This window comes from Bubalus bubalis, chromosome 10 (genome assembly GCF_019923935.1).
Source record: "Bubalus bubalis isolate 160015118507 breed Murrah chromosome 10, NDDB_SH_1, whole genome shotgun sequence".
Classification (NCBI taxonomy): Eukaryota; Metazoa; Chordata; class Mammalia; order Artiodactyla; family Bovidae; genus Bubalus; species Bubalus bubalis.
Genome location: NC_059166.1, coordinates 55,010,338 through 55,024,062, shown reverse-complemented (window position 1 = coordinate 55,024,062; position 13,725 = coordinate 55,010,338). Strand labels below are relative to the sequence as shown.

Genomic DNA, 13,725 nt, shown 5'->3' with positions numbered 1-13,725 from the left:
AAATCTAGTTTTAATTTATAGCCATCTGCCTCCAGGAAAAATACTGCTCCAACAGTCAAAATGTTTTTTAAAAATGTTTAAAATTCAGTAGGATATCAGTGTGACTTGTATAGCTTTAAATAGATATAACAGGATTTGTTAAGCATAAAACTGTATTTAGACATCACAAACATTCTGTCTTAAGCTGGATATATATTGCTATTAGTGATATAATTTCAAGACTGTTTTTTTGTATAATGAATTAATTTGTTGGAATTAGAAAATTTTATGGACTGGTCTATGTATGGAAAACATGAATATTGAAAAATAAGAATAAATCTTATTTTTAAATAGATATCAACAACAGTAACATTAAGGAAATATGGGAATTATGAATTCTAAAATAGGTGTCTAATTTCTCTTCTTCATTCAAAAACTTCGTTTAAAAAGTATAATGTTAAAAAACATTTATAAATATGCCAAAACTTTCTTATTTCTTTGCTTTTAGTTCTTATAGAGGTCTCTGGTTGAGGAGAAGATTGATAACTGGTCAGGAAATTGACATAAATTTAGAAGTTGTCATTTGTATGAAAAAGAAATCCAATCAGTAGGTTGAAGAACTTGGACTTCTATGTAAAACGTTTTATATTTGATTCCTTCCTCAGAATGCTTGTGGTGTGCATAGAAAGATTATACAAGAGATGATACGTGACTAATGCATATTAGAAGCACGAAGAACAAATTTTGCTTATTTTTCTTTGTAGCATGCAATATTTTTTTTCTTTATCTAGCAAACTCTGACTTACCTTTCGCTTGTTCAGTTCAGATATCCCTTCTTGCCATTTAATTTTTGTTTTTAATTGTAAATTATTTGTAAGTATAATAGCATGTATGTGCACAGCTTACTGTTACTGAGTAAAATATATACTCAGAATAATAGTGCATAAATTGTTAAGTGAACAGCTTGATAAATTTTCCTAAACTGAATACACTGATATAGGCACCACAGTGATCAAAATAGTTTTACCACACTTTGGAATCTTTCCTCATTTTTCTCCCATTTGCTGTGTCTTTCTTCCTCTTCAGAGATGACTCCTAGCTTTTCACACCTTATGTTAGTTTCACCTGTTTCAAAACTTCCTATCCATGAAGTTTTGTACTGTATAACTGGATTCTTTGACTAACAAGATTTTCAGATTTTTACCGTATTATTGCATATAGCAGTAGTTTACTCATTTTTGTTGTTTTGTGTAATTGTTTCATTGTATAACTGTTATAAGTTATTTATCCGTATTATTGTTGATGGAAATTTGGCTTCCAATTTTGAAGTATTATAAATAGTATAGCTATGAAAATTCTAATATACATCTTTAGGTACAAGTACGTGTGCATTTCCGTTCAGTGCATAATTCACTAGGAATGGAATTGCTGGTCACAAGGCTTACATATGTTCCTCTCAAGTAGGTAATACCCAAGCAGCTTTTCAAAAGGTTGTGTGAGTTTTCATTTCCACCATTGTTTCATGAGAGTTCTAGTTCTTCCACATGCTCTCTAAACATGTGGTATTTTATGTCTTTCATTTTAAAACTTTTTCCTGCAATATTCAACATCCTTTTATGATTAAAAACTCCCCACAAATTGTGTATAGAAGGAATTGTCTTCAGCATAATGAAGTCCATATATAACAAACCTATAATTAACATCATACTCAACAGTGAAAGGATGAAAACTTTCCTAAGGTTGATCTTTCTTTGCTAAGATCAGGACAAGGGTGCAGATTCTCACTAGTCCTGTTCAACATAGTACTGGAAGTCCTAGCCTGAATAGTTAAGCAAGAAAAAGAAGGTCTTCTGAATCAGAAAAGAAGAAGTAATATGGTCAATGCACATATGATTTTATATATAGGAAACCCTAAAGACTCCAGGAAAAAACTTCTGCAACTAAGAAACAACTTCAGTAAACTTGCAGAATACAAAATCAACATGCAGAAAGCAATTGCATTTCTATACACTAACAACAAACTATCAGAAAAAGAAAGAAATAATCCTGTATACAAGAGCATCAAAAAAAATGTAATGCTTAGAAATAAATTTAACCAAGGAAATGAAAGATCTATACACCAAAAAACTGTAAAACACTGAGGAAAGAAATTGAAAAATAAATGGAAATAAATGGAATAAATAAATGGAAAGATAGCTCATGTCTGTCATATATTGAAAGAATTATTTTTGTGTATGGTATTAGAAAGTGTTCTAGTTTCATTCTTTTACAAGTGGTTGACCAGATTTCCCAGCACCACTTGTTAAAGAGATTGTCTTTAATCCATTGTATCTTCTTGCCTCCTTTGTCAAAGATAAGGTGTCCATATGTGCGTGGATTTATCTCTGGGCTTTCTATTTTGTTCCATTGATCTATATTTCTGTCTTTGTGCCAGTACCATACTGTCTTGATAACTGTGGCTTTGTAGTAGAGCCTGAAGTCAGGTAGGTTGATTCCTCCAGTTCCATTCTTCTTTCTCAAGATCGCTTTGGCTATTCGAGGTTTTTTGTATTTCCATACCAATTGGGAAATTATTTGTTCTAGCTCTGTGAAGAATACCGTTGGTAGCTTGATGGGGATTGCATTGAATCTATAAATTGCTTTGGGTAGTATACTCATTTTCACTATATTGATTCTTCCAATCCATGAACATGGTATATTTCTCCATCTGTTAGTGTCGTCTTTGATTTCTTTCACCAGTGTTTTATAGTTTTCTATATATAGGTCTTTAGTTTCTTTAGGTAAATATATTCCTAAGTATTTTATTCTTTCCGTTGCAATGGTGAATGGAATTGTTTCCTTAATTTCTCTTTCTGTTTTCTCATTATTAGTGTATAGGAATGCAAGGGATTTCTGTGTGTTGATTTTATATCCTGCAACTTTACTATAGTCATTGATTAGTCCTAGTAATTTTCTTGTGAAGTCTTTAGGGTTTTCTATGTAGAGGATCATGTCATCTGCAAATAGTGAGAGTTTTACTTCTTCTTTTCCAATTTGGATTCCTTTTATTTCTTTTTCTGCTCTGATTGCTGTGGCCAAAACTTCCAAAACTGTGTTGAATAGTAATGGTGAAAGTGGGCACCCTTGTCTTGTTCCTGACTTTAGAGGAAATGCTTTCAATTTTTCACCGTTGAGGATAATGTTTGCTGTGGGTTTGTCATATATAGCTTTTATTATGTTGAGGTATGTTCCTTCTATTCCTGCTTTCTGGAGAGTTTTTATCATAAATGGATGTTGAATTTTGTCAAAGGCTTTCTCTGCATCTATTGAGATAATCATATGGTTTTTATTTTTCAATTTGTTAATGTGGATTCAATGCACCCCTATCAAAATTCCATTATAATTTTTCACAGATATAAAAAAATGCATTTTAAAGTTAGTATGTAACCACAAAAGACCCAAAGAGTCAAAGCAATCCTGCGAATGGACAAAGCTGAGGTATCACACTTCCTAATTTTAAGCTATACTACAAAACTATAGTAATCAAAAAGTATGGCACTGGCAGAAAAATAGACACATAGACCAATGGAACAGAAGAGAGACTAGAAATTAACTCACACGTATACCATCAACTAATATTTGACAGTTGAGCTGAAAACAATTGGGAAAGAATGATATCTTTGGTAAACTGTATGGGGAGAAGTCAGAGAAGGCAATGGCACCCCACTCCAGTACACTTGCCTGGAAAATCCCATGGATGGAGGAGCCTGGTGGGCTGCAGTCCATGGAGTCGCTAGGAGTCGGACACGACTGAGCGACTTCACTTTCTCTTTTCACTTTAATGCATTGGAGAAGGAAATGGCAACCCACTCCAGTGTTCCTGCCTGGAGAATCCCAGGGACGGGGGAGCCTGGTGTGCTGCCATCTCTGGGGTCACACAGAGTCGGACACGACTGAAGTGACTTAGCATGGGGAAAAGTGGATAACAATATACAGAGGAATGAAAATAGCCACCTATTTTATATTGCTTACAAAAAATTAAGGGGCTTCCCAGGTGGCACTAGTGGTAAAGAAACTGCCTGCCAATGCAAGAGACATAAGAGAAGAGGGTTTGATCCCTGGGTTGGGAAGATCCCTGGGTTGGGAAGATCCTTTGGAGGAGGGCATGGCAACCCACTGCAGTTTTCTTGCCTGGAGAATCCCAAGGACAAAGAAGCTTGGTGGGCTACAGTCTATAGGGTCGCAAAGAGTGGGACACGATTGAAGCAACTTAACACAAAAATGGATTAAAGACTTACATGTAAGACCTGAAATGCTAAAACTACTACTTCATGAAAACAGAGAAAAAAAGCTCTTTGACATTGATCTTGGGAATGATTATTGGATATGACACCAAAAACCCATGAAACAAAAGTGAAAATAAGCTTCCACACAGCAAAAGAAATAGCAGAATGAAAAGGTTACCTGTAGGAGAAGACATTAGCAAGCCATCTATCTGGTAAGAAGTTAATATCCACACAACTCAAAAGCAAAACACACCCATAACACAAAAGCCAAACCAAAAACAAAACAACAATAAATGGACAGAGGACTAGAATAGACATTTTTTCCAAAGAAAGCATGCAAATGACCCCCAGTACAGTAAAAGATGTTTAACTTCACCAATCAGCAGGGAAATGCAAGTCATGATCACAATGAGATATCCCCTTACAGCTGTTAGATTGACTTGTTATCAAATAAGACAAGAGAGGACAAATATGGGCGAGGATGTGGAGAAAAGGTATCTTTTGTGCACTATTGTAAGTTGCTGTTGTAAACTGGGAATGTAAACGTGTACTGCCACTATGGAAACACTTTGAAGGTCTCCTAAAAAGTTAAAAATAGAACTACCATATCATGCAGCCGTTCTACTTATGGGTATATATCAGAAGGAATTGAAATCATTACCTTGAAGAGAGATTGCTCTCTGATGTTCTTTTCACATTTATTCACAATAGCTAAGATATGGAGACAACCCTAAGTGTTCCTCAAGAAATGAATGGACAAAAAAAAATGTGGCATATATGTAGAATAGAATATTATTCAGCCATAAAAAATGGAAATTCAGCCTTTTCCCACAATAGGAATGGACCTTGAGGTTATTATGCTAAGTGAAATAGGTCAGAAAAGAAAAGACAAATACTGTTATGTTCTCACTTATGTATGGGGGAAGAAAAGCCAAACTCAAGAAAGAAACAGAGAGTACGGTGTTGGTTACCAGGAACTTAGGGATAAGGGAAATGGGAAAATGTTGGTCAAAGTGTACAAACTTCTAGATATAAGATGAATGTGTTCTGGGGATCTGATGTACAGTGCAGTGAGCATAATTAACATTCCTGTGTTATATCCTTGAAAGTTATTAAGAGAGCAGATCTTAAGTATTATCACCACACACATGTACACACACACTCAAACACGAAAGTAATATGAAGTGAGGGGAAGAAAGTGTTAATTAACCTCATTGTGGTAATGGTTTTACAATATGTATGTGTATCAAATCATCACATTGTGCACCTTAAGTCTGTATATGTTACATGTCAGAAATAATGCAGTAAACAAAAAGGGAAGGAGAGAGAAAGTGATTTCCCCTAGGTCACAATGTTTTAAAAGGCAAAAGATTATGTTTATGTTAGTTACCAGATGAAGCAGTTCTAGCAAGTCTTAGGTCTTTTTGTTTAGCTGTCAAATGGATGGAGCATTTTAAATTGAATATACCAAATTGTTGACACAATAGTGGTTGTAGCATCTCAACTATTCCATTTTACCAGTGGTTAGGCTAAAATTGAAACAGTTTGGAATAATGATTTTTACACTCCAAAAGGAATAAAGTACATGTATTGAGAGAAATTTGAGTTGACAGTAAAAATATTGACAGTTAACCCATGCCCTAATACAGGAGCAGATGGAAATGTCTTGCATGAGTTCCAATTCATTAAGCAAATGTGACACTTTATTTTCTAGCCATTTTTGTTCAGGGAATTAGAGTAATGAAATGGTAATATAAATGAAGTCATTTCTCACTGTGCTGAAAGTATAGAAAACAAAATGCTAAAATGGATTTTTAATGTTTGGTAGTATAGTTTTCTTATATCTGAAAATTTTTATTTTAAAATTTAGTTGTTACCAAATTATTAGCTTTGTAGTATACTTTGTAGCTTTCTTAACATTTATTAATTGTAAGCTTATTTTATATTTTAATGTAACGTGAATTTATAATTTAGGAGAATTGTTGCTTTTGAAAACACATGGGCATGTTTTTTAGGATTTTCAGTAAAAGAGTTGTTAGTGAGTGATCCCTGAGCATATTTGTATGATATATCTTGGATTGTTTTAAATTGTCATTTTTCAAAGTAGAAGTTATGTTTAAATTATTGGAATATAAAAGATGTTAATTAATGCATAGTGAATGTTTCAAACCATTTTAGATCTTAAAATTCATTATACATCTGTTTATACTTAATTCTAGTAGACATTTTTTTCAATGTAACATTTGATGTGGCTTCAATATTACCATTTAACTTTAGCAGATTAACTAAGTAGCTTCAGATTCATAGTATTTTGCACCTTAGATATGAATGCCTTAATCTGTTTCATTATAGTTTGCCAATTAATGTTATATTGAAATACAGATGCTAAATTTTGTGGTTGATACAGTTTATTTCAAAGTGATCATGATATCTCTAATAATGCAACAGATTATACTGACAAACTTGGATTATGCATTTATTAAGAAGTGTATGTGATTTGCAGTCTAAGAAAATAAGATTACCATTCCCATAAGCAACTTCAAAACAGACATGAGAGTAATAGCACAACAAAAATGTTGAACAATGTGACTCCCATCTCATTTAACTTCTTCACGAAATAGTTGAATTTTGATTATCATCAGGCTCTATAATCTGATATACTGGCTAAGAGAAACTTCAGTTTTTGACTTGTTACCTCACATGTTAAATAGATACTTGTGTAATATTACCATAGTAGGAGGTTTATTACACTTGTCTTTTTCTCTGCCATAGTATGCTTTTAGAGGACAAAAGCAATTCAATATGTAGAAAGCAAATAGATTTATAATCACAGCTCACTTCAAATGGTCTCTTCTAAGAACTTAACATAAATACCCTGGGCTCGCCTTCTGCTCTAGGTACTCTGGATCTCCGGTGACTCATTGTTTTTATTGCTATTATGTGCAGGTTATGCTGTAGTATATGTATTGTTTTTTAGAATAAAGAGCTGCATATACTAGTTGATATTAAAGGGGGTAGTTTTTCTTTTTTTTTATTTTTTTTTTAAAGGGGGTAGTTTTTTAAAACTGTGTATCAGTAGTCAAGTTTCCTCCAAATCTGGAGAAGTATAAACAGGTGACTGACCATTCCTAGAGTAGATTCCTGGTATCCTTTTCATTTCCTTTTAATGCTTTGTTCACTTGTTTTTATCCCTTTTCAAATGAAAGCCATTATCAGTACACACTTGTTTAAAGGATAGTGTCATTTGTTTTTCTTTTTTTACATTGTAAGATACATTGGAAATATGCTTGTGTAATTTGTACACTTTACAATTTACTGACAGACTACCTTCACTGAGTTTTAAAGAACTGCTTAATATCACAACTTATAGAGAAGTGACTGTTGTGTATAGGGAATCAGATATCATTTTGGGTATCTTTAACACCTTTTATTTAATCTATATGTAAGTGGTCAATTGTATTTCTTTTTGAATGACAGTGAAAATTTAAGTAATATATGATCTTTTTCCTCTTTTAAATTTATCTTTTCTTGTGTTTTAGATGCTTGTGACCACACCAGAAAAATGGGATGTAGTAACAAGAAAGAGTGTTGGAGACGTAGCTCTTTCCCAAATTGTAAAGCTCCTTATTCTTGATGAAGTCCATTTACTGCATGAAGATAGAGGACCAGTATTAGAAAGCATAGTGGCACGAACTTTACGGCAGGTAAGAGGAAGTTGTATGTATGCTTATTTTGAGGGGTAAGTTTTTAAACTTTAATCTAGCATTCAAAGAAATATTAATATGTGTTGTGTATGGAGAAAAAGATAATTTTAGTGTGGATAAACCTATAGGTATTTCATTTTTATGTTAAAAGTACCTGATTGTTCTTCCTTCCAAGTCTTATTGAAGTCTCTTTAGATTAACCAAAATAAATACAGGAAAACTTCTAAACCTGTGTTTTGGATCTATTATTGACAAAGCAATATTACACTTGATCTTAGCGAAAAGACCGAGGAGCAGTTGACTAAACAATATTAACATAATGGTAGAACATAGGAAAATGTTAGTGATTGATCCACTTTTCTCCATGCCTAAACTCTCCCCACTGAAAAGGGAGTGAGAATCCTCTGACTGCCAAGGTTCAGCTTGTGAATTAATCAGCAGTCACATCCACTCATCCCTGATAACTCGGTTGGTAAAGATGCCTGCAATGCAGGAGACCCCAGTTGGATTCCTGGGTCAGAAAGATCCCCCGGAGAAAGAGTAAGCTAGCCACTCCAGTATTCTTGGACTTCCCTGGTGGCTCAGCTGGTAAAGAATCCACCTGCAATGTGAGAAACTTGGGTTCCATCCCTGGGTTGGTAAGATCCCCTGAAGAAGGGAAAGGCTACCCATTCCAGTATTCTGGCCTGGAGAATTCCATGGACTGTATAGTCCATGAGGTCTCAAAGAGTCGAACACGACTGAATGACTTTCACTTTCACATCCACTCAGTGACCTCTTCTAGCACAAGATCTAGTCACTTGCCATGTTCTTTTTTATTCTAAATATTTACCCTGGGAAAAAAAGCACTTCCTTGCCAGTATCACCTAAGTCTCTGCATGTAGTCCATATCTCTCTGCTGACTTCTAGTCCTGTCCAAACACAGTTGGTATTTCTACTTTGATATTCCAAAAACATCTCTTGCTAAACATGTCAGAAACTCTGTTGTTTCTCCCATATATTTATATAGGGCATCACAATTCACTCAGTTCTCAAGCCCAAATTGAGTGTGTGGGAGTCACCTTAACACTTTGCCTTAACACTCTGCCTCACCCCAGTAACTAGTTAGACATCAGTTCTTTTACATTTCCTATCTTGAATAGCTGTAATCTAGATCTAGTTATGGGAATTTAAATTTAAAAAGGGAATACAGAACTTATGAAATTTATGTTGCATTTTCAAATATTTTAAAATAATGTATTTTAATCTGGTAAATATACCATAAAATTCTAGATGAATTAATGATTTAACTCTATCAGACAAAACTCAGTGTATTAAAGAGAGCATTTTGAAAATAACCTTGCTGTTGGATACACTCTATGCTATGCTATGCTAAGTCACTTCAGTCGTGTCCGACTCTGTGCGACCCCATAGACGGCAGCCCTCCAGGCTTCCCCGTCCCTGGGATTCTCCAGGCAAGAACACTGGAGTGGGTTGCCATTTCCTTCTCCAATGCATGAAAGTGAAAAGTGCAAGTGAAGTCGCTCAGTCATGTCCGACTCTTAGCGACCCCATGGATTGCAGCCTAACAGGCTCCTCCGTCCATGGGATTTTCCAAGCAAGAGTACTGGAGTGGGATGCCATTGCCTTCTCTGGGATACACTCTATGCAAAGTTAAAACTCCAAAGGCTATAAAGGAAACATGTGACTCATTTGAATATGCATTAAAAACTTTTGACCAGTAAAGATCCAAAAAGGTAAAATGTAAGAATAATAGAAATTATTTGTCACACATAAAATAAGCTTAGATGTCCTCTGTAATTAAAAGGTTGTGGTAAACTAATAAATATTTGTTGTTCAGCCACTAAGTCGTGTCCTACTCTTTGCAAACCCATGGACTGTAGCACATTAGGCTCCTCTGTCTTTCACTATCTCCCAGTTTGCTCAAATTCATGTCCACTGAGTCGGTAATGCTGTCTAACCATCCAATGCTATCTGTCTTATCCATGCCCCACTTTTCTTTTGCTTTCAGTCTTTACCAGCATCAGTCTTTTCTAATGACTCAACGCTTCGCATCAGGTGGCCAAAGTATTGGAGCTTCAGCATCAGTTCTTCCAATGATTATTCAGGACTGATTTCCTTTAGGATTGACTGCTTTGATCTCCTTGCAGTCCAAGGGACTCTCCAGAGTCTTCTCCAGCACCACAATTCTAAAGCATCAATTCTTCAGCTTTCAGCCTTTATGGTCCAACTCTTACATCCATACATGACTACTAGAAAAACCGTAGCTTTGACTGTATGGATCTTTGCTGGCAAAGTGATGTCTGTACTTTTTAATATGCTGTCTAGATTTCTCATAGCTTTCCTTCCAAGGAATAAGCATCTTTTAATTTCATGGCTGCAGTCACCATCTGCAGTGATTTTGGAGCCCAAGAAAATAGAGTCTGTCACTGTTTCGGTTGTTTCCCCATCTTTATGCCATGAAGTGAGGGGACCAGATGCCATGGCCTTAGTTTTTTGAATGCTGAGTTTCAAGCCAGCCTTTTCACCAAGACTCTTTCATCAGGAGTCTCTTTAGTTCCTCTTTATCTTCTGCCATTAGAGTGACAGGACCATCTGCATATCTGAGGTTGTTGATAGTAAGAAATACAAGTTTTTTGAAAATTTGGAAAAAGCACTTTACAGTAGAAATAAAAATACTGAAAATCATAGAAAAGAAGCTTAAAAAGAATCCAAATTAACTTGAGACATTCCTCTTCCATTAGATTGGCAAAAGTGAAAAAGAATGTAATTTGAAAACTCTCACTAAACTATGCTTTTCCTTCTAGAGGTCTAACCTATGGAAATAATAGCACAGAAACATAGATATAGTAACACCAGTATTCACTGATGCTTTCTTCTTAATGTAAAATATGTAGGAAACAACCCAAATATTCAACAAAAGAAAATATGATTGAATAAATCTTATTACAGTCATCAAATAAAATGCTACTTTGCAGTCTTTTAAGAAGAATGAGACAGAGCTATAAGAACCAGACTTAAAAGATATCCAGGTTATATTCTTCATTAAGAAGGCAAACTGGGTCCTATATATATAGCACAATCCCAGGAAAAAAAAAAAAAAAGCAATATATTTATATTCTCATTCACTCATTTACTGAACATTTGTTAAGTACCTGCTGTGTGCCAGCTTCGTGGTTCTAGGTGTTGTGGATGTAGTTAACAAATTTCTTGCCTCCATTTAGATTTTTAAGCTGGGTAGAGTAGGGTGCATAGATGTGAAAGCATATGCAATAAGTGTAAAAGTGGTTTTATAGTAGGGATGGAATTAGAGGACTTTTTAGGACATGTTCACTTTTTACCATATAAAAATATGTGCATACATACAGACAGACATGCAGACACAGAATACAAAGAGTTGAAATATTCAGGTAGACACACACACACAGAAGTCCGAGATTTTAGCTAATACTCAACTTAGAACAGCATCAAGAATACACGTGGTTGTGAAAAGTCTGCAACTGCTGCCTCTGTTCTCTTCTTTTGCTCTGGCAGTTAGTTTACTTGTGAAGTCTTGAAAAGAATCATTCCGGGCATCATTTATGCAAAAGAGAGGTATTTTGATCATGAGATTTTTAAATAAAAACTTTAACAGCTTTATTGAGATATGATTGACATACAAAGCAGTGCATATGATTAGCATATGGGGTAAAGTGAGTTTGTGGTTAACAGAAGGTCCTACTTCCATGGTGATACTTCCTGATCATGAGATGTTTTGATCTGGTACCTTGATATGTACATAGCTTAGTGATGTTTTTCAGGGAGCCCAGGCCACATGACTCCATACATTCCTGGTTTGTTTGCATTGAGCTATCTGGAGAGACCATGTCCATCAGCTAAAAGCATTACAAAGATAAGGCTTTCCTGCAACTATAGAGCATTAGAGGTCAAGTAAATACCATTAGTATAATTGCCAAGAGGACTATCAGTAGCATGTTTTCAAGGGAGTTTGACCAGGGCATCTTTCTTTCTTGAGCATTCCCAGTTGAGGGAGAAAATAGATTGCAGGAGTGCTGCTGTATACACATGTACACAGACACACACACATTTGTATCATATATACTTTGAGACATTCATTAAAATTCATAAATATTTTGTAATATATGAATTTTTAATAGTATAATTTTCTATATGTAGTTTATAAACTATATGATGTAAAATATATAAAATTGTATATTATTTTTCAATTATATGTAGTGCTGTTATAAATATACCATGTTAATAGAAGATACAGAAACATATAATATGTTGTATGTAATATGGATATATAATATGTAAATATCCTTGGTAATTCAGCTGATAAAGAAACCTGCAATGCAGGAGACCCCGGTTCTATTCTTGGGTTGGGAAGATCCCCTGGCGAAGGGATAGACTACCCATTCCAGTATTCTTGGGCTTCCCTGGTGGCTCAGATGGTAAAAGAATCCACCTGCAAGCAGGAGATCTGGGTTCAATCCCTGGGTTGGGAAGATCCCCTAGAGGAGGGCATGGCAACCCACTCCAGTATTCTTGCTGGAGAATCCCATGGGCAGAGGAGACTGGCCGGCTACAGTCCATGGGGTTGCAAAGAGTCAGACACGACTGAGCAACTCAACCTAGTACAGCAATATTTAAATATATAAAATATTAATTCATCCTGCACATTAGCATCTTCATAATATAGCCAAATTACAATTGTATAGTTTATCAGTACTATGCTCATAAATCTTTGCTGACTTGATGTTTGTTTATCTTAAGAAATATGTTTAAATACCTTAGCTGGTCTTAAAAGTCTATTAAAACCCTGATCTATTTGTTTAATTTTAACTTTTCCATTCTATTCCTTAGCTACTTAGGTTCCAACCACACAGAACCAAATTTTTTCCTTCTCCAGTTTTTTTTTCCAATGCCTCTTTTTTTCCCATCTCTTTCAGAGATGAAACTAATCTTACTTAAGTCAGAATGTATCTTTATTTTATGAGATTAAGGGTTGTAAATGCAAAATTGTATATTATCACTCTACAGATCTATCTGTTGAAAACCTACTGTTCTTTAGAATCTGCCCAGTATCACTTCTTCTATGAAGTGTTTCCTAGTTCACCGCTCAGCATGAATTCCACCTTTTCTGTGTTCCCTCGTATTCCCTTTCTTTGCACATTTTTAGCACTTACCACAGTCTTCCTTATAATTTCACAACTTGTTATAGTTAATTCTGTCTTTATTTGTGCCCCTCACTAGATTTTAATCTCCTTGACAGAATGATCTATATGCTTCTCCTCATATTTCCAGTGTATTAGTGCAGTGCAGTGCTCATAAATATTTTTATAAAAAGCGAAGTTCCTATTTTTGTTTGTTCCTGTGATTAGCAGACATTCCCAGTAGATGGCAGTGCGTCACATGGCACTTTGTAACTAACATAGACACACCATAGAGAGCTTTTCTAATGCGATGTAGATTCTGTTCAGGTTCTAAAATTACATGATGGTATTAGGCACTAAATTCACAAAATCCTTGGCATGAGAGAGATTTGGAAAAGAGAAAAGTAGAATTAAACCCAAATCTGTTGTATTTAACATTGAACTAACATTAGTTGTTTTAACTAAATTTACTTTCAGTGAGTAGGGAGACTTTGTCCAAACTTAGATTTTATGTGAGGGAAAATGCTATAAAAATTTACTGCCTATTTTTTGGGCTAATGATAAAGAAGAAACTGCAAAATGTTAACTTTTTTTAGTTTTCAACGATTAATATTTTCAGAT

General features: G+C 34.8%; 1 protein-coding gene across 2 annotated transcripts in view; it reads left to right on the top strand.

The window, feature by feature from the left end:
• ASCC3 (activating signal cointegrator 1 complex subunit 3) overlaps positions 1-13,725 on the top strand; it is a 339,061-nt gene that overhangs the window by 121,949 nt on the left and 203,387 nt on the right. For both annotated transcript variants that reach the window (XM_044924341.1, XM_044924342.1), the window contains one exon: positions 7,784-7,948. In XM_044924341.1, coding sequence (XP_044780276.1) covers positions 7,784-7,948 — 165 coding nt within the window. The remainder of the gene's footprint in view (positions 1-7,783; positions 7,949-13,725) is intronic.